General features: G+C 39.8%; 1 protein-coding gene across 7 annotated transcripts in view; it reads right to left on the bottom strand.

Moving 5' to 3' along the window:
- The window catches only part of DEPDC5 (DEP domain containing 5, GATOR1 subcomplex subunit), a 48,254-nt gene that overhangs the window by 7,180 nt on the left and 19,465 nt on the right, over positions 1 to 21,609 (bottom strand). For 3 of the 7 annotated variants that reach the window (XM_082774223.1, XM_082774222.1, XM_082774224.1), the window contains exons 24-38: positions 19,962 to 20,059; positions 17,783 to 17,848; positions 16,256 to 16,412; positions 14,860 to 15,020; positions 13,727 to 13,844; positions 13,395 to 13,562; positions 12,276 to 12,495; positions 11,236 to 11,369; positions 10,339 to 10,447; positions 7,526 to 7,588; positions 5,796 to 5,947; positions 4,951 to 5,028; positions 4,352 to 4,484; positions 3,227 to 3,335; positions 2,712 to 2,936 (exon numbers count right to left, since the gene is read on the bottom strand). In XM_082774223.1, coding sequence (XP_082630349.1) covers positions 2,712 to 2,936; positions 3,227 to 3,335; positions 4,352 to 4,484; positions 4,951 to 5,028; positions 5,796 to 5,947; positions 7,526 to 7,588; positions 10,339 to 10,447; positions 11,236 to 11,369; positions 12,276 to 12,495; positions 13,395 to 13,562; positions 13,727 to 13,844; positions 14,860 to 15,020; positions 16,256 to 16,412; positions 17,783 to 17,848; positions 19,962 to 20,059 — 1,991 coding nt within the window. The remainder of the gene's footprint in view (positions 1 to 2,711; positions 2,937 to 3,226; positions 3,336 to 4,351; positions 4,485 to 4,950; positions 5,029 to 5,795; positions 5,948 to 7,525; positions 7,589 to 10,338; positions 10,448 to 11,235; positions 11,370 to 12,275; positions 12,496 to 13,394; positions 13,563 to 13,726; positions 13,845 to 14,859; positions 15,021 to 16,255; positions 16,413 to 17,782; positions 17,849 to 19,961; positions 20,060 to 21,609) is intronic. The other 4 variants (XM_082774226.1, XM_082774228.1, XM_082774225.1 and 1 more) reach the window with 3 other exon arrangements.

Here is a 21,609-nt window from a genome sequence, read left to right as displayed (position 1 = left end):
AAGTAAAACGGAAGAACGTCACTCAGTTTTGTTTTTTAAAAAGTTCCCATTTGTCTTTGGGAAATTTATCATTTCTGAGTTTGTCTGATACAGTCAGACAGACCAGCATCTCGTGATTCTCTTCTTCTTGCCCCTTTTCAGTGGGTTATCAATGCGAAATAGAAGATCACAGTGCCAGTTCTGTAATGAAGTATGATACCCATTTTGAGATGTTGGAAAGCAACATCCCAAAAGCTGTAAAGCAAAAGCAGCTTAGTCAGGTAGATGGCAGTCATTAGCTAAAAGGTCAGTGATAACACCACAGTCCAGTGTGTCTGAACTAGCACACTGTGAAGAATGAGCTCCCTGCTCCCTTAGACGGTTCCTTTTTCCAGATAATGGAACTTCCCCATTAGGGCTGGAGTCTGTTTCTCCACCTTGCCTGCAGCTGTAGTTCACAGGCAAAGCAACAGGAAGACAGTCCAGCCAGGTGAACTAATCAAAAAGACCTTACAAACTGAAGAGAAATATCCACAGATCTCTGAATTTAAAAGCTTCAGATTAAAATCAAATTGATTTTGATAGAAAAAACACCCCAGCTTCCAACGATCTGATTTTAAGAGAACTCACCTGCTTTCCAATTGACTTGTACTATCTAATTGACTTGTATTTAACTAATGATTTATTGAGTACATTGGAGAGGAGCAGGCAGGTTATTCTCCAGTCACAGACTACACTACATACATGACTACAATTGCTAGTGCATGCATTGCTATAAATCAAAAGGGACAAGATTAGGTGTATCACAGGTCAGACTTCCACTGAGAAGGGAAAGGGGACAATCACTGGGCCATAATAGGGGAATTGGGAGGGATACAGATTTTAAGAGATGCATGGAGCTTGTTCCAGAGCTCCCAATGCTTGCATGCAATTTTATGTCACAGCCTGACATTTAGGGAAGGTGGGGAGGGGAAGAAATAAAAACCACAACCAAATCAAAGCCAAGAGAGGAACAAATGAAGTCACGTGGACCAGAGGTCATCTGGGTTTAGTAAAGCTCGTTGCCTCAGATGAGCTGGTAAAGTTTTTTTTGGAATACTATTTTGAAGAGGGACAGCACAGAAACATCAGCTAAACCAGTTCCCTTTGTAAGAAAAAAGTTCCACACTGGGCTTTCCTCCAAGACACTGTTATTCCTGGAATAACAATGTGAGCAAACTGGAGGCATTTTTCATTCATTCAAGGACTGCAAATTAGTTAAACAGCAGTATGGACATAATTACAACCAAAATGAAAGGAGGGCTATGCAGGTGTGTACTATGACACATGCTGTGGGAATACACTGGTAAAGAAAAGGTGAGAGGCACCTTTCAGTCTTTACCCACTTCCCCAGGTGCAAGCTTACTTAGTCTCAAACTTCTCATCTCACAAAGGAGGGACAGACATAGAAAAGTGAAGTGGTTTTCTTGGCCTAAGAAGCAAAAGATTAAAGCAGGAGCAGGATCTGGCCCAAGCCCTCCAGCCTCCACAATGCTTTCGGATGCCAGCCTATGTTTAAGGCTTTGGCTCCAGCCAATCATTGAGCTAATAAGGTTGGATACTGGCCAAGGCAACAGATTTATCGTGTGACAAGGAAAAATATCCTGCAAATGTTGGCTTCAGGGAATTAACCATTAGTTCAGAATTCCTATCCTTAATACTTTCCCACTTCTGATGCTGCCCCTCTTCAAACAAGGCTTTCAGAAATACACAAGGATTATTGTAACTTCAGATTTAAGAGATACTGCACAAGCAATATATCACTTCTCTTCAGAAGGTCAAATACACAAAACAAGAGAATAGCAGAATTTTCTGTTTATCCCTAAAAGCAATAGGCCTTTAAAAGATGTATCTAAATAAATCTGAAGCTGCAGTTCCATAGCAATGATTTTTCTGGTAATTTTAAACAGTGAAAGGGAAACAACAGCAAGTGACTCAGGCTGGCCTAGAAATGCAACAAAAAGATGACAAAGCAACAGAGTCAAACATGCACCCAGTATGTTTCACAGGCTGTGGTAGTGTTATGCTTCACACATTACAAAATTTCAAATATTACAATGGTAACTTGTCCAGCAGCATCATTATCTTTGATATGCAAGCCCTACTGCTTCCACAGTGCAGGGATCATTTGTAGCTCAGCTTCCCAGGCTTTAATATAAGGAGTCTGTCTATAAATGATTCAGACTAGTCAAGAAGCCTTCAGCACTGCATCACAGAAAGTTTCTCTAACACATCTGGATATCACTGGGACTTTCCAATGCGAAGCAATTAAACATGTAATTTTAGGTACAGTTTGCTTGCTCTACTGTTCTCACAACTTATCCCTCCATGCTCATCACAGGCTGTGAACAATCTGTCTGGATCTACAAAGAGACAGGTTACTGTCACCCTGCAGAATTCAGAGATGACGACATGGTGGGGAGATTCAGGAGTAACAATTTATTTATTTATTTTTAAAGTCCACTACTCAGAAGCAAAATTGTCCTGCTCAGCCAGTGAAACACACCTCAAATCCATAAGAACAAGTTTACCAGCTGGTAAACAGGTAAAGTTTACAAGACGCATGCAAGGCCAGCATGAAATTTGCAGCTTTATTGCTGGTCCACGTGAGATCATACCCTTGGCTGGCTGCTCTTCCCCCTTCAAACTATCCCCTTGAACTTCCCCAGCTGTCACCTGTGCTGTGCATCTACCTAATAGTGCAGCTGCCTGGCTCCGTCCTCCGAAACTGCGGCTAAAGGAACTGTGCCTACTTGCATAGGAGGCTGGGCGGCTGGGCAGCCAGGGCAGGAAAAACGCTGGGATTTCCGAGTGCAGGAGCTCTTCTGCCACAAACGCCACCTCAAACCATTTCCTCTGGAAGGCGGAGAAGTCATCCATAGCAGCTGTGTGCCACATGGCAGGCTGCTGCATGCCCACTGAACAAAAAGCAAGGGGAAGGACAGATGACTGTTAGAAACAAGTACTCAAGATCAAGAAAGAGAAGTTGCTCTTTCTAAAAATAGGGAAGGAAAAAAAAATAGGTCATGTCTATATATTTTTTTCTTTTTAAATAATATTCCTGAAGTCTAAACATCCTTGATACTCTTTAGAGTACTGTTTTTGGTTGCTCCCAAAGTGCATTTCTGCTGCAGCACCCGTAAGAATCAAGTAAAACTAGCAATTATGCAAAGTAGTAATGAGGAACATCTTGTAACACAATTCTGACCTCGGTCAGGTTCTTTGTCCACAACAATCTTGTAAAAATAAAAGCCATAAATAAAGGTTCGTAAAGCTTCTCCGGATGCATGGACAATCAGCTGCTCTTCTAGCATTTTCTGAACAACAAAAAAAAAGAACAGAACAACACAATGGAAAAGGAGAAGTCATTCTTTCAGTTACATAAAAGGGTACTAGAGCACATTAGGAAATCACGGATTTTTTTTGGTATCTTTTTGTCCAGATATGTGCCTCAGGAGAATACCATCAATGTTATCTCTTGATTATCAGTAAATGTAGCAAGCCCTTAACTCCTGGAGAAATCTTACTTGAACTTTCCACAGTTGTCTGCCTTCCTCCTTCACACTGCTCTGGTTATATAGATGGATTTATAGGAAGGTAAGAGGTCAGAAACATTCTAGGTTCTTTGCTAATTGATATGGGATCTCATTAGAAGAATGAACATCAGAACACTTCCAACCATCTGCAATAACACAGTTCAGAGAAAAAAATTCACGGACACGAGCAGTTTATCTTGCACATACAGTGTGTATACTTCAGCATCCATAAGAGAGAGGTTATATGCTGCTTATATATGATCCATTTACGAAGAATTTCATTCCCCAAACTGATTACCAGAAGAAAAACCTAACAAACTAAAAATCACACTAGTGCCTTGTCGTTCTTACCCAATGGAGAGTTTGTGGTAACTAGTAGCTAAATGAAGATTTATGCAGAACCGTCACCATGTATATATTATTTTTCCACTTGCATATTACTACCAAAGAACATGTTGCAGTTTTGTGATAGGGAATCCAAAAACTTCAAACTATTCAAGAAAAAATGATTTTGCTAGGATATAAATCAAGTAGCACTACGGAATGCACATTTATTGTAATTTCCACCACGAACTAATATCTAGCATCTACGAGGTGTAGAAAATTTTGGTGATAGAAGTTATTTTCTGCGTCGTCTTCATGACCTCACATTCTGTTGAACACATTTTTCAATACCTATCAACAAGAGGATTTTAATGAGAAACAAGAATTATTGCTATGCTTTCCTCTACGGTTCTACTTTCTTCACAGAGCAGGGTATTTTTAGCCCTCCCTACACCCCATGAGAGTTCCCTTACCTGCATTATGTCAATCGCCATGGCTTGCGTTTGCACACCTTCCACATTATTCACCAGCCAGTGTACAACTTCTGCACTGATGAAACAGTACGGCGAGAGGCCCTTCTGTTCAGAGAGCAGTTGTATCCCTGTGCTGAATCACAGCAAGTCAAACATGTTAACAGCCTGCTTAACAATTCTTGTAAGTTACAAAAACAAAAATCACTGTTAGGAAAAAAAAAAAAAAAGGGATAAAGATACAGGACAAGAAGTGCATGATGCCTCCAAAGTAAAATATCATTAGTTTCTGATAAGACAAAGGGCTGACATCAACAGCATTTCAGTGTTACTCTCACTAAGAATTCTTGCTTTGGCAAGACTAGGATTCTAACAATTAAAGTCTCTGCTGCACTACTAGTACCATGATGCCTATAAAGTTCCATGCTGGAGAGACTGGAATTGAGTAACAAAATGAAGCTGAAGTAACTCTTCCATAGCTGACAGGGGCTCTCTTCTAAGTGACTCCATGCCTCATATTCCTCTTACAAAACTTCCAGACAGATGTTAAACCTATTTAGATTAAAAACAAAAACAAACAAACAAACAAACAAACAACTTACGTGGGATGTTTCATGGCTTCAAGAATCTCTATCAAGGTGGAGGAGGAAGTCAGAGAGCTTGCTGAACACTGTTGGGAGCTGGGAAATAAACAAAAGCATGTTCAAAAACCATGGCAGCTGCTAGATTTGTTCAAATATGTGCACTTCAGAAAAATACTCTCTCTTCGGAACAATGACTTTGCCACCACATTTGTTTCCTTTTTTATCTTAATAGGGACAAGAAAGAGGCATTAATCTATTTTCTTCCCTCGAGGTTGTAAGGTCATTGCTATACTGACCCAATTCACACATACGGGATGAAGCCATATGACAGCAAATATTCTGAAGTTGCCTTTGTAAAAAAAAAAAAAACACACTGTAATATACAACCGCAGGAAGCAGGTGCTAATATAGTTTATTTTTAATATTGCTTCCTCCCCGGTGTCTCGCCTCCAGGTTGGAACCTCCTGGATTTCATCAACCTACTACATCTCATTAGGCCCGCAGGGCCCCCTTTTGCTAAACAGACAGAAGACAGCTATCAATTTTGGTCTTATGCTAACAGATTTCAGATATGGAATTTCTTCATTCTTCATTTCTGGAAGAATGAAGATCTTTCTTGGGGGTGGAGAAATCAGGCCTTGTGTTGATTTAATTCTGGAAAACTGGGTTGCAAGGCTTATTTTTACTACTGCTCTTTCTGCAAGCAAAAATGCTGCAGCAAGGTCTTGTGACAAGTGCCTTATAGTGCTGACAGACACAGCACATCTTGTTCTCAGGTTCCCATTTAAGTGCCCATTCCTCAACACCAGAAAGGGGAATGTACTGAACAGAACTGCAGTTTAGCACTGCTGTGCTCTTCTCACCCGCCCTCTGCAGTGCCAGCTGTGACATATCCTGGGTCTGCTACGTTCTGGGAACTTCCCAAGTTCTGAGCGTTGCCCCTGTCAGCTGACTGCCCTGTGTTTATCAAGGTGTTACCATCTGTGGTTGCAGGAACTGATTGATCTATAGAGACCTGCAAGAAGTAAACATAGCAACACATTTATGAAGTTTATGATGTAATCTTTTCCCCATTTCTTTTCTACCTTTCCCCCCAGTCTTCACCTCAGCTTAAGTCTGTTAATGACAAGCACCACTATAAAGCAAGCACGAGCATATACAGAAAGGATAAATGCATTCGTACTTCTGTTATCACTACAGAGCTACTGACAAACACAAAATTCATCACATCAGTATTCCATAGTGGCCCCAGTAAAAATGAGGATCACCAACCCCGCAACAGAACTAGCAATGCTAGTCCTAACCTGACATTTTAAACTTGAATGAATAAGTGTCATTATGAACATGCAATGGACAGAACAGGAAACTTAGTCACTACGAGAAAGTAGTAAGCAGTTAGAGAAAATAGTTTCAACTCCAACTCTGAGAAAAATATGCAAATGTAACACACAGAATACAAGTTTCATAATGCACAAAATCAGCTCATCTTCCTTCCTTTCTTAGGGTAGTACCAGGAGGCTGGTTGGCACCCACCCACACCTGTGTCACTGAGACAACAAGAACATTTTCCTCCCGCAGGAACGGTTGCACTATTCCATGGTAGACTGAATAGTTCAAAAAATTAACATAAAATCATTTCAGAAAGAACATGAAAGATTCACAAAGTACAGTCTGTAATTGCCATCTGTCATTAACACGTATGGCTTGGGAAAGGCATATTATATAAAAGCTAGAGAGGTGGGGGAGAGGAATATGAACAGCAGAGTAACTTAGCAACTCAAGTTGGTGTAAATATGAGGGCTGATCTGCCATGATGAATCCACAGCACATGCACAGCTAAAAATCACAAGCCTGGTAGTTTGACTTACAGGTCTGATAGCCAGACCAGAGTCCTTTAGTCATTCCTTTTCTCACATCCCAGTGATCTCTCACACTCGCTTCTTGGGCAGCCAAAAAGGGCAAATGCTTACATGGAATCTGCAGTCCCTACATCCAGCTAAAGCCACTCTCCCTCCTCAGAGCTCACTTCAACCAGCAGTATTTTTTTACGTTTACACTGCATTATTGGTAACTTTTAACTGGTGTTAAGCATATAAACAGCTTCTGTCATAACGGCTCGTTTAAACCAAGACAAAAATTGTGTTTTCAGCCATCAGTTGTTTAAGGACCCAAGGACACAATTCAATTTGATTTGACCTCCTCAAAGCCACCTGTCAGTCAAATACCACACAAGAAATTTGCATGAGAATGAGGTAAGTAAGCTGTCATCACTTAGTTTAGCAAGGGAAGTTGAAAAACAGTACTTACTGAAACACAAAAAAGAGAAGCTTCAATAGTTGACAAGACAGTACTGCAAAGGACAGTAATGCAGGGCACATGAATATCCAAAGCACACCAAAAACACTAATTGGTAGAAGGAAAGTCACATCCTCCACCAACAGTCACTGTGTTCTTTTAATGCTGTGCATCTCCCTTTCAACAAGCAGATCTGAAAACTAGCACAGGGTCCCCAAGTTGCAAGCTCAGGACAACTAACGCTCTCCATTGCCTCAGTCCAAAAGCCAGAGATGACAAGACTCCATTCAAAACTAACCTGTGAGTAGAAGGTTGATGTTGTGCGTGGGCTGCGAACAAAATCCATAAAGAAGGCCCCATCCTGAAGGCATCAGAGGAAGTCGCCCCATTAATGGCAACAGGAACAAGGAGATGAACAAAAGCAAATACAAGGTTGTGCAAGTATGAAATGACCACAGAGAGAAAGCAAGCGGAGAATGCAAATCCCAAACAGACCAAGAATGTCAGGTACACCAGAGTGCAGAGAATCAGGAGTTACACACGTAACCTTGCTTTCTCTCTCTGTACCAAGATATCATTCTTCCTTAGCACAGATGCTTTTCTGAAGTTTTGAAAACCACACCGATCAGAAGCCAATTCAAAACCATGGCCTTCCCTCCACACTTTATATGAGAAAGACTTGGGCTCTAAAGTAAGTGGGTTTTCACCCCAAATGCAAAGCTGAACATTGATATAGAAAATTGCAGAACCATGTGCAATGACGTATTCAAAGAAGGCCAACTTTTTTCTAGTCTGACAGTCATTCAAATGATACAGAGGGAGAAGCAAAGAAACTCTTTTCAGGAAGCATACTCTTCCTGTCAAATGCAGGTCTCGTACGGTGCAACGGAAAGGGAAGAAAAATCCATCACAACGATCTTTCCAACACTGTGTCTAATACTTCATGCAAAATTAAACAGGCACCGCCTATGCTATATGTTTCCTGCCTACTTACGAACCCTGGATGAATTTATCCCCTGCTGCTATTCAAAGGTATGTCAAGATTCTCTTATCCAAGACAATACGGTGAAATTTGACTAGATTTTAATTCTCTATTCGGAATTTTTTGTTCTGTTCCCCAGGCAAAATATTTTGTCTAGATTGCAATTCAGAGGATGCTTACCCTGGTACATATGCCAGGGTTACACAGCTGGCAATTTACACAGTGCAGAAAGAGAGCCAGGCAAACTGTAGCCATCAGGACAAGACTCCCCAAACAGATTATGCATCAAGCTAACTTATTGAATTAAAACACTGTGTATTGCCCAGTAACTGGCTGAAGTGACTGGTCAGTTATACTCTGAAACAGAGACGAGGTGGAGCCAGTGGCTCAGTTTTGTTTTGGAACAACTCCAACATTGAACAGCATCTTCAAAAAGCCCTTGCTCCCTTGGCTGCCGACAGAGCACACAGCTGTGACAATTTGTCAGTGTTTGGACTGCAAGTCTCCAGACAGCAAATAGGCATACCCATTCTGATGGGCCCTAAGAGGATTGTGTGCCCTGGAGGCACAAGGCACACACTTGTTGATGTTTCCAAGTGAGCACAAAGTTGCCTGGTAAGGCTACCTCTCCACTGGAACCTTTCCAACAAGTGAGAGCCATCAGTTTGGAGACCACAACTGCTTCCCTCCAAGTCCTTATGTGTAAATACTTACAGGAGTGTTTACCACAAGAGCGTGAAATCTTTCAATTAATAATGCACTCTTAGAGATTGTACAGATACCTCTTCAGAGAAGTTTCTGAACATAGTTACTTTTAAAATTAGAGGAAAGAGCACTTTTTTCAATAGCATTTACTAATAGTACAAGGCCTGCTACATTGTTTCTAGCATGCTAATGTGCCAGTACATCTGGACATTGCTAAGAGAGACAATTTTGACTTTTTTTTTTTCCTCTGCAATGCAGAACTACTCCATGTAGCATTCCTTCTGTCCTGTGTCCTACATGGAATTTTCACCAGTTTTAGTGGTAGAAAGAGACACATAGAATTTCTGTATTTAAAGAGGGAAGTTTGATGAGATGATTTTCCAAAATGGCAGAAGAGGAAAATTCAAAGCCTGAATTATGATCTGAAAGTTTGCAAACATGTCTTTAAAGTCAATTTCTGCACTTACTTTTTCCAAGTGAAAGATTACCTGCTACTGATCTCACCCGTGTTTTGGAAATACTCTCATTCAACAAACAATGCCTATTATAAAGATGACTGCAGTTACTCTATCATTTCAATTACTGGTATTCCAGTCTCCAGAATATTCCAACACTTATCCCTGATGGTGGCACAAAAGGTTGGAGGTTGAAACACTAGATGCTAGAGAAAAATTCTCAAAGAGATTGCTAACTATCTAGACAGCCGATAGCAGGGAATATGAAAACTTTTCCTTTGCAATACTTCAGTTGTTGCGCCCAAAGATTGGTCATACTTTTAAGAGTAGTATCTTCATTCAATTCCTTGTTACTCTTGCTGAAAAGACCTCCACACCATAATACAGAAAAACTATCAATTATTTCTGTTTGGACCTGGGAGGTGGAGTTTTGCCTTTCAAGACAGTTGCCAGGAAGGCTGAGAAATAGCACAGCCCTTTTTTTAAGCCACTGAAGAAAGCTCCAGGAAGACAGTCTTCTCCAGCCTGGAGCCCAGCCAGTGAAGGCATGACACCTAATTCATAGCCCAGGAACACATCCTCTCCTCTAAACAGAAGCAAGCGATTGGAGTTCCTGCTGTTAGAATTCCACTGGAGCTTCAACAGTCATGGTCTAGAACATAACTCTGCTCTGAAGGAAAGCCACCATGTAGATACAGGCTGCACTATACTACTTAATCTAAAATGAAACCCTGACTGAAACGAAGTGTGCTGCCAGAAAAAGAAATAGACTAATTACCAAATACCATTTAAATTAGCAAAGCATAAACAAATGCTGAGATAGTATGCCAGGGATTTCATCAGTGATGAAGAACTGAAGGATGGTTGTGCCCCAAATTCTCTTTATGACTTCACACACAAAGGAGTGTGAAGTTCTCTTATCTGAGAAAATCTTATGTCAAAATAGACCATAAAGACCATAGTCTTTACCTTACGAGGGCTGTCCATATAGGTTGGTGTGATAGCAATGCTCCCGCTATCTGAAGGCTGACCTGAGCTCTTTCCAGAAAGCATTGCTGCTTGCTGCTCCCCCAGAGTCCTAAAACAAAGGCAGAAATCCAGAGTTTGTTCAAACATTGTCAGCTTCTGTCTGAAGGCAACTGTTGCAGATGGGTATTACTGTATTTTCATCCGTTTGCTTCACCACACTCTGAAGCACAGAGACAATCCGATGTTTTTTTAAGTACTGTTTACTCCACATAAACACAAACCCTTGAACTTACTCAGTTTTCTTACCAGTAAAATTATTAAAATATCAACAATGTTTTAAAATTGTGTTTTCAGCATATCTGGTATTAGTACTCTGAGTTTCTTTGGACTGTTCTAGATCTGTACTGAAAAAGAATTTCAGAAGTTTCACAGGCATTTCAATAACTGTCATCAGTACACAGAAGATATTTTCTTTAGGCTATATTAATTACCAAATCTTTATATTGAGCCTACTCTACTGATGCTGTGCACACATATTCCAGTTAAGCTCTTATATGGATATAACTGTAATAGCAAATCAGAAAGGGATGAAGTCTTATATGTGATGAACTGAGATGCTACACTGAAAGGAACTCCTTCTAAATTACTAGACATGAACTTCTATAGTCACCTTGTTCCTTCCCAGTCTCTGGTAATCGTTCTATCATGGAAACAGAATGAAGTAGCTGGAAAAGCACAGTATGCCCCCATCTCTACCACAAGGTTAGTGAAGAAGCAAGATCTCCCACCCCGTTTTTCAATGCAAAGTTCCCCCAGCCTGCCTTAGTCAGTTCAGGTGGAAGATATGTAGTAAGGATATTTTAGAGCTCTTCACACAGCCTTATTGTACAGACTCACTTCTGACTAGCTTCCATCTCCAGCAGAGCAGAGAGCGCTGAGGTTCCCTTCTTCCCAATGGGAGGCCCAGACTGCTCCAGAGAGTGGGTGGGAATTGGACCAGCAATCTGCAAGCCTTTCATAGCAGACCCTTTCTAACAAAGGAAAAATAAAATCACAGACTTAGTCAAACTAGGCTTAACTAATAAGCAAGAACACAATACCCCACATCAGCAGAGGTTTATTAGGAAAACTTTAAAAAGGGAGCTAACCACAGGTGCACAAGAAGTGGACCAGTCTGGTGTTTTGTATGGATGCCATTATCAAAATAAAGCAGATATTGTTCTGGTAATAAGATGGTTTTGCTCTGAAATAAGTCATCCCATTCAGTGTGTGAATTTGAAGAGAATTTGATACACATTAACCCATTTCTCCTGATCCTCTTAAAACTACTGTTTAACAAGAACTCACCTGTATGGCTCTCTTTTCACTACCCTCTTCCTGAGCCTGCAACACACAGCCAATTCAGCCAGGAAAAGTTACCAGCTTCACTCCCTCACAGATCTTTCTTCACCAGTGATTTGCATCACAGTCTGCAATGCATTCAGACTAACCACAACCACTGCACAAAGCGATGGACTCTTGCAAAAAGATGGCACCAGATTTGTGCTAAGGGCAGACCAGCTGGGTAAGGCACAGGTATGCTGTACAGCAGAGGTGGCCTCACTTAGTGAGAAGGAACTCACTGAGTTCCAATTCTGGTTCCAGCCTCAGCAGCATGATATACCCATTTCCGGCAAATGTAATTAATTTGATTAGTTCAGTAGCAGTAAGGTGCTAATATGGCCATACCATTTCAGATTTGAAATAGTGTATCAGTCAGCATGGCACTGTGCTGTATAGCCAGGTGCACACATTATACACGCACATTTACCCCAACTTGCTTGGGGTTGTCTCAGGTTTCTCTGCTAATACTTCATTAGATTGCGCAGAGAAACTAAAAGGATGACAAAGAGAACAAAGGCACCTTCAGCTTCTCACCCAACTAAAAGTTGACTCACTCGAATCATTCGATCAGATCGATGGCGTCGACGAATGCGGTTCAAACCTTCCACAAAGCGAATGAATCCATCTAGGAGCTGCCACTCTTCCTCATCAGAACGGGGCTTATCTCCGTACACATCACAGTGCACTTCTCCTTCCATAATGCGCTTTGTGGCACTGATGCAGGCAGGCAGAAGGAGAAAGCGAGTCCTCCAAAATTTCAGTGATTCGATGAGGCTGAAGGAAGGAATGTGGAAGACATGATAGTTCAGTACAGCTTCTTATGAAGGATTTTACAGTAAGTGAAATATCTATCTATCTATCAGCTGTGTATTTCAGCAAGTAGAGTAAACATCTCATTCTGCTATTCCCTGTGTGACTAGAGGCAGACATGCAATGGAGTGGTCAGCAAAATGAACACCACTGGGAAGTACTGCAACACATCAAAGAAAATGTGAATGAGAGAAAACAAGGCCATCTTCGGAATAACTGTATCATGGGAATATATTTTGTTTTCTGTAAAAGGTAGGCTACAAAGGCTTTTCCTCCAAAAACAAGCAAAGAAAAAGGGATGTCAGAGGTATAATATTAGAACAGCAAGCATTTTGGTTGAGAACCAAAAATAAACAGACACAAACACTGGTCTCACTCAGAGAAGGTATCAAAAAAGCTATTGACACTAATGGAGGCATCCCACTAATGAGAAGACCTCCTGCTCCATATAGCTTGCAAGTACAGCTACAGTTAAGCTAGGCCTAGGATTAAAGCAAGTGTCCATCAGATTCAAAACTAAATGGAAGTTTTGAGTCAGATCCAGAAATGAGTAAGTAGCCAAGAAAAACATGTTTGGGTACAAAATGCCCCCATATTTTTTTGCATTTGTAGCAGAGAAAAAAAAGTTTGTGCTTAATTTTGCTATCCAGACTTTGCATCAAAGATCGGATAACGCAAAAGCTGCACTGAGTAAGACTCATACAGAGGTAAGAGCTGTTAACTGCATACGAGTGAAAGCAGGCCAGTTACTCTCCCTGGAATACTGAGCATTTGTAGGTTGAACTCGTTGAAGAAATTTTAGGTCAAAATGGAAAAGAGGAAATTAGGACACAGAACAGCCTGGATGGAAAAGGAAACCTCACCTGAAATCCTCCGAACCAGCAGAGCAGATATACTGATCCAAGTAATTCCACTTATACTCTTCTAGTCTCTCGTGGGAAAATTCTACCCAGCAAGAGACAAATTCAGAGTCAGAGTGTGAGGGGCACAAGCTGTAAGTGTAGTTTATCTGAGCAGATTCATAAGGATACCTAAAAAAGACAACACAAACCTTAACATCAGCATTATCAATGACAGTGTTGCTCTTTCTTCTAAAAAGGAAGAAGTCTACATATTACAATCTTTCAAGTCCAGGCAGCTGGAAAAGCACCCTCATCTTATCATTAGCAAACAGTTCAACCAAAGAGATACTCACTTTGGCAGATATCGAGTCACAGTAATTATTTTGTCTTTTAATGTTACTTTGTGGAAAGTACGGCCCATGCTCAGCCAGTACTGATCTTCTTCCTCAGGCCGGTTTCTTGATACAAGACCTAGTTGTAAGAAGCAAAACACACAGCCTTTTAGCTTACTGGACTAGTCAAAACTTTGTCAAACTCTATCTATAGAAAGAGACTCTAGAACCATGTTTCTGAACTCAATCTAAAAGCCATCTTTCAGTCCACATTTTTATGGGACACGTGCACAACTAGTCTTCTGTTCTCACAGTTAACAACATTTGCTAATATTACAATCAAAGAAAGGCATTCACAATTCATACACCACCAATACAGATCTTCTCTGGGCAGGACAACTAGAGAACAGACAACACAAAGTGTTGAGAAAGTGGTGGCTACAATGGGAGGTCAGGTCCACTTTCCCTTCCCTCTCTGTCCTTCATTTCTGGAACTAACCACTACAGGAGAAGCCACTACAGGAGAAGCTCGTTCCCAAACCAGTGAATAACAACTACATCCCATTTGTGTGTATTCTCTGCCCTATAAGCACTGTATCACTCTCACTTGTCTGGAGAATACCCAGAAAAAGTCTGAAGTCAAACAGTAAACCAGATTCCTTCAACTGAATGTGAGACCATCTCATCCCACTTCCATTCCTCTGCAGTTTAACTAGGTTTAGCTGACTCACGGACAATAAAGCTTTACTTGCCTATCTGAGACTGCTTTCACAGATATTTTAATGTTCAGAAAATGCTTCTAGATTAACTTTCAGATACTTACATTTTGGAGTTTTGGGTCTGTCTTCCAACAGAGATGTGCCTACCCTACAGTCATCATGTGAATTATGTTTAAGATGTGTTCACCCAAACTGCACTCAAGACATATTTAATTTGGGTTCCCCATCATGAATATGAGGCCAATTTCTTACTACATTTCCGAAACCCTGCAGCTGTTCCTTCATGGTGCAAGCTAATTGTTTATGCTGAGCCCAGATCAGGCTGTCTGCCACCAAAGGCTTCAATGAGCATCTATGCCTAAGTTGTGGAGGTTACTGGCCTTGGCAGAAGGACAGAAAGATAACAGATTTAATTCTTAATCCCAAGTCACTCACCTCGACTGTAAAGGGGACTGCTGCTGAGTGGGGGTGGCACAGTTGTGGCTGGTTTCTGTGGTTTGGATTGCACGATAATTTGATAGCCTTGCATGAGACGCTGACAAATGAACTCCTCAAACACTTGTTGGGCTGTCATCTGCACTCCTTCCTCATCTCTCCTGAACACAAAGGTTAAGAAGGAGACTAGAATAAGGAAGCTGACCACACACCTATTCTTAGCTCTGTGTTTCCTAATTGAGGATTTATCCCTGCCCTGGGCCTTGTGTAAGTGAAGCCCTCTGCCTGTGAAAACCAGCCTACAGGAAGAGGAGAGAATAATGGGTGGGGACTCTTCTGTTTAAAACAGGTGATGATAAGCTGTCTGACAATAGTTATTAACGCCTTTGAAAGCAGTTTTTAAACCAGAAACAGACACAAAGTCCAAAAGATTTGCTTACAACCAGTGTTAAACTTCCAATAAATATATCACTGATCCCTTTTATAGCACTTTACAGAGAATCTCAGTGCAGTTCGTAAATGTTCAGCACAGCTCAGGACTGGGGGTGTGCAGGCAACACTCCATCCTCTCCCACAGCGGGAAGTCTGGAGCTGAGAGAGATTAAAAGACAGTTCAAACACCAACCTGCAGCAAGCATGAGTAGAGACTTGACATCACTATGCCATGCTCTTACAACTACTTCCTCTCTTGAACTTTGCCCTCCTGCTACAAAGGGACATTTCTTTTTTTCTGTTTTGTCTTTAATCTTACTATTTCCTATGTGCTTCAATCACCCTGACTAATATTTTGGTTTGTTCACCCAAACCAGCAACATGCACAAGTCTTTCTGATGTCTTAACAATCATGGAAAATTTGAAAGATGTTTAAAAAGATAAAACACCTTCAGGGAAGAAAAAAATACCAGTTGAAAAACAGTTACCAGAGACCTCCAACAGAAGAAATTATATTTATCTCGCTAATGCTATTTTCCTCCAAGATTCTTTAAACTAAATAACCCTGAAAGTGGCGATAAACACCTTAAGTACTACAAGTACATGTGCATTTGTTCATCCAGTTTCCAAAATACTTCACAGAAAACAGATTAACAAAGATGATAGCTCCAGGTTGATTTTTTTTGATTAAAATACAACAGAGCATGAAAAGGGAAGTCAAGTTTTGTACATAAACTATCTCTAACAAGATATAGAACATAATACTGTCATATGGTAACATCAGAAAAGGTGCAAAGTTAACACTGAAATGAGAAAAATTGAAGTATTCTGCTGCCAGTTATGTAACCAACTCATCTTTCTCTTGTATAAATTTCAAAGTGTTTCTCTCCTATCAACTGCACCTTAAACACTTTTGACTCAATGCAAGGTACTTCATAAAAAAAAAAAAAAGTGCTGGCCAAACCTGTCAATGTCAGCTTCTGGGAGGAGATCGTAGCAACCCTCAGTGTAATCATTCTGCAGACTCTGACGGTCAGGGAAGTAGTCCGTGGTAAGAGGGAGACATGCCGGAGTAGTGAGGGATTTCCAATCCACTCCAACTGTACAACAGAAGCCTGGCACTACGGGGGGAGCAGACAGTGTCAGAACTGCCTCGTTGCATCATTGGGGGAAGACAATGGGGGCATATATGGTCATCCATGAAAAAACAGGGTGCAGTGGGAGATGAAAATAATGTGTGAAGTGGAATGTTAGAAAGAATGAAGGACAAGTACGGAGTTGGCAAAAAGACAACAGGGACAAAAAGGAGGCAGAATGGGGAGGAAAAATAAAAGTAAAACAGGAAAAAGGGAGGGAGAGAAAGAGACAGAGTTTGTTAAACAATGCAGTGCACATGCTAATTCAATCCCATCATGCAAATAGCATTCAACGTTAATGCATTTAATTTTCTGTTGATTGAAAGCTAGAACCAACATAGCCACTGCTCTGCCAAAATTACAGCAAGTCAGGTGCATTTACACATTATTAATAAAAAAGATGAACATTTCAAATCTAAACCAGAAAATCAGACCAGCTTTGCATCCTAGACAATTGCGGAAGGAGCTGGGGATGAGCAGAGAAAGAATGACAGACCAGCCTCTTTCCAGAATAATACAACAGTGGAAAAGGGAGGTTTTTTTACAGTTATAAAACCAGAAGACAGAGAGAGGGAATAGGAAGACCAGAAAAATAGTAACTCTCAAAACAATCCTTTTCCACACTCTTTTCTAGAAATTATGTTGCTGATTCAAAATTACAAAAAAACAAACAAAAAAAAAAAACAACAACAGAGCACTTGAAAATTAGACATTTAAAAGTGAAGGCTAAGTAAACTATATCAAATCTTCAGTCCACTATTTCATTACATTTTAACTTGCCTCAAACAATCCGTAACAAGGCACTCAGCTAACTGCTAATTCTTAACTTCTTCGCACAGAAGTCTTACCCAGTTATTATACTATAAAGATGTTAACATTAATTGGAGGAGCACTGCACAAAAGCATTGTACAGGACTGCTGTAATGTGTCACACACTTGTTTCTGTATTAGATGAAGGTGCATATTTCTGAGTAAACAGTACCGAATACAGAACTAACTGTACTACTTCTGCTTCAATTAGTTAGTGTCAATCAAGCTTTCCATATTGAGAGATAGATAAGAGTTCAGTAGGTTTCACTTTTTGCCCAATAGTGTCCAGTAATAAAAGAATTTCACATGTACTATGACAATCAGTTTCATATATTCTTAAGAGATGTAGAACTGCAATCAGTGAGACACACAATGTAGGGAGATCCTGACAATTACTACAGGGCAAAATAAAATCCTGCCAAAAGGCAAGAAGGCTTCTCAGTTTCTTGCCTACCACCTCGTTACGCTTCTATAAATGTCCACGTCCTTTCTCTCCTTATCTTTACACCTATGAAAACTCTTTTCCAAACCTTCCTGCTTCTTACTTGGATCTGGAGAATTAGAGACAGCATCTTCCAATGAATCCTTATTCTGAGGCTTGAGATTCATCCCTACAAGAAAGAAAAATGTGTTTTATTTTAAGCAACTATGCACTTTACTTACATTTCAAATACAAATAAAAAGCATGCATCAATTTTAAGAACATTATAGTTCACTGCCTTTAAAGAACTCAGGGTTCTGAACAGCAAAAAAGAACGCAAATGAGAAAAAAGACATCTTGGACAAAAATTGAACATCTCATCAGAAACGTTCAGTGGTTAAAACAAGCAAAAAACAACCTGCCCAAAATGGTGTAACATCTTGAAAAGGAGAACCCATAAAAAGGCAACTTGCTAATCTCAGTCTCAGAAGCTAAAGAACTTTTAAATATATTCAGAACCCAAAGATATAATGATTTTGATTGGTTTTCTCTGTTTTATGAACAAGAGACAAGTTAGAGAAGAATAACTTCTTAAAGCACAGAATTACACATTTTTCTGCTGTATTTGCATCAGTATTTGTACAATTACAGTCAAGCAAGCCATCCAACAAAGAAAAACCCAAGTTACTCTTCAGTTGGATCAGTTCACCGAGCTGCTTCACCATGTAGCTGTATAAACAGCTGTTGTGGCACAAAAGAGGAAACGAGCAGCTGAGACAACAAGAAAAATAGCTGACATGAAAAGCTTTTTATCAAAACACAAACTTTGGGAGGCCTCTAAACATTTAAAGGAGCTATTTTTATTTTATTTTATTTTTTATAAAACTGACTTTTATAGATTTATCCAGGGAATTGATATCAACACCATACCTGTTATTCTAAATAGCATTTACTAACAGAAAGGATGGTTATCTGCTTCCATGATGATACCAGTAAAACAGCAAAGGAGATGGCTCAAATTACCATTCATCTTTCACTAACTCCACTAATGCCACCTGCCATCTAGTTAGGGAATTGCAACAAGATTTATTTGCTCTGAACTACCATCTACCATCTGCTGGACAATAGGGACAACACACAGAATGTCAGTGTAAATAGATGCAGTGATTTTTCACTGTGAAGCACATGTTGCAGCAAAACACGCTGTGGGCAGCAGAGAAGAGCCAATGAGATTCACTGAGAAATCATATTTTTGGAAATAAAAAAACCTGTTCCATTTCATATGTGACTCAAACCATAAGGGAGAAACATAAGTCAGATCACTGAGTCACACTATGGCAGCTACAGATGGCTGAGGGAGTTTAGTCAGGGAAGGTGCTCATAACAACTTGCACCAAGACAGACACAGAACAACTTCCACCATATACATGATTTATATCCAAACTACAGACGTGAAAGACTTCTATAAAATGCAAGTATGTTTATTGCCAGGATATGCTCTACATCTATGTTGTGCAAATTATATCCAGCAGCTGAAATACAGTTTAGACTTTGCTCTGGCAATTGCCATCTGGAAGGCAGAAAAAGTAAAGCATGGAAATGAAATGTATTCAAACAAAACCCACGGAAGGAAACAATGAAACAGAAATTACTTTTAATACAATTACGTGGAAAAAAGACAAGACAGACACAAAAACTAACTCTGCTAACAAAACAGCTTTACAGCTCTGCAAAGTGTGAGCAGAGGGGAAAAACATTATTGTTTTCATTCAAATATAATTTGAAGGATGATTTAAAAAAAAAAAAAAAAAAGTTCTTCAAATTGGTTTTGAAAAAAGAACAGAAGTGTTGAATGCTAAATTACAAAAGATCAAAATTCTCTTCCATTTGTCCTGCTTAAAAAGCACATCCATAAAATCAGAAGGTAGGCTGAAAAAACATAAGAGAATGCTAGTGTGGCATATTGTTCCACTTATATGATTCAAAAGAATTATTAAGAATTTCTACTGATCCGGGCCCCTGGGTAAGGTAAGAAAGAGCATTAATCTTCAGCTGAAAGCACAAACATGTCTTCTCTTTAAAATGTGATTAAATACTTTGGGCGCTGTCAACAACATTTGGTATAAACACTGCTATGTTCAAAGAGCTTAAAATCTGAAGAAAGTGCTTTGCTAGACAACAAGAAATGCTAGAAAACACTGCATCCCAGAATTTACCATGCATAATAGGTCTGCTGCTTTACAGATGTCACTGTTAACGAGAGCTTTGTCTCCCCACACAATGCTCAGTCGCTGTTTTGTTACCTGCACCATTGCTGCCAGCCAGACCATTTGAATACTCTTCTGTTCCACTGAAGCCCAGGAAGGAGGCACTGTCACCTGGATGCCGAGAACTGGTATGTCTAGAGAAAAACAAAGCAGCCTGTATTTTACCACAGATACTTTTCGACACTCATGCCATTCCATACTTTTACTGAGAACTGACATAACAAATAACAAGTAATCAGCCTGCCATCTCAGCTGAGTCTTTGCAACCATGTTCCTAATGATAATTGCAGAGATGGTAATAGGCACAAAAAGCAGGACTGAAAAAGCTGTAGCAATATTCCCTGTCTATCCATATTGTGTTCTTTGCCTCTAGCAATAACCAATGCACTATCTTCACAGGATGGTGGAGAACTCATACATCTCCTATGAGAAAAACAAAACTTACTTAATCTGATTTCATGGTCTAGAAAACCAGCATTCCAGACTGAGCAAATTGCTTTGGATGAGTATGTCATCCGCAGAGACCACAAAAAGATTCAGAGAATTATCAAGAACATGACAGCAGAAGATACTGGTGTTAAGACCAGAAATTTTAACACACTACTATGTTCTTATGAAATAGTGAGAAGGCAATCATCTTATTTACTGTAGAACTATGGAACAAAGACTTTAGGATGATATAATCTCAAAATTATGCAACACACAAAGGGATTAGAGTATTCCAAAGGATAATACAAAGGGTAAGATAGGACAGCAATTTTCCTACAAAAGAAAACATGCATGCAACAATAGTTAGATTGTGCAGTTTCCTGAAAGATAGCTTGAAGACAGCAGGGAAAAAAAAAATCCCTAATATTTAAAAAGGCAGAAGATACCAAGAGGATCCTCACTCACCCTGGATATCCTGAAACAACAGGTAACAAGAATTTCTACAAGCATTCAAGAAAGAAAAGGGGGAGAAATACCTAAGTTATTGATAAAAAAAAAAAAAAAAAAAAAAAAAAAAGGCAATTCTGAAGTTGCCTAAGGTACCAAAATGTAAACAATATTTAAGTATAATGAAAAGCAAGGACAAAATGAATAATCAGATAAAAAACAGGTAAGAGAATAGTTGGAGATTGGAGAACTGTGCAGCTTGAAAAATAGCCTAGATTAAATGAGGGATCTAAGTACTCTCACTGTAAAACCAGCCTCCCCACACCCATGCTATAACCAGCAACAGTGGGGTGGGATCTTTCTTACTTCTCAGAGCCAACAGTCAATATAAGCTCCCAACACTGGCAAAAGCTTGTTTTGTTTTGTTTTTTTTAACAGCAAACTAGTTTAAGAACATAGGTACATTCGCTTACAATCCACCCCTAATGTTCATCATAGCTGCACATTTCTTAACAGCATGGGGAAGATAGGACTGAAAGGACAAGACTGAAAATGCTCAACAGTTGCTGTGAGACAAAGCTATGCCCTGTGCTAAAAAACATTCTATTCTGGGATGAAGGTCACAATTATTGGGATAAGAAGTCAAGAATTAAAGACACAGGCTCTTATAATGCAATTTTGAATGATCATGAATGATTCATTGTATTGTTCATGTATTGCAAGCTGTGATAAGCTACTGCTTACCCCAAATTAGAGATAAACAATCTCCAGCCTCGCCAAAAGAGCTTTACATCTCAAAATAAAAGTA

Source organism: Aythya marila (assembly GCF_965140915.1).
Source record: "Aythya marila genome assembly, chromosome: 17".
NCBI lineage: Eukaryota > Metazoa > Chordata > Aves > Anseriformes > Anatidae > Aythya > Aythya marila.
The sequence above is the reverse complement of the archived record's forward strand: the minus strand, read 5'-3'. Positions and strand labels throughout refer to the sequence as shown.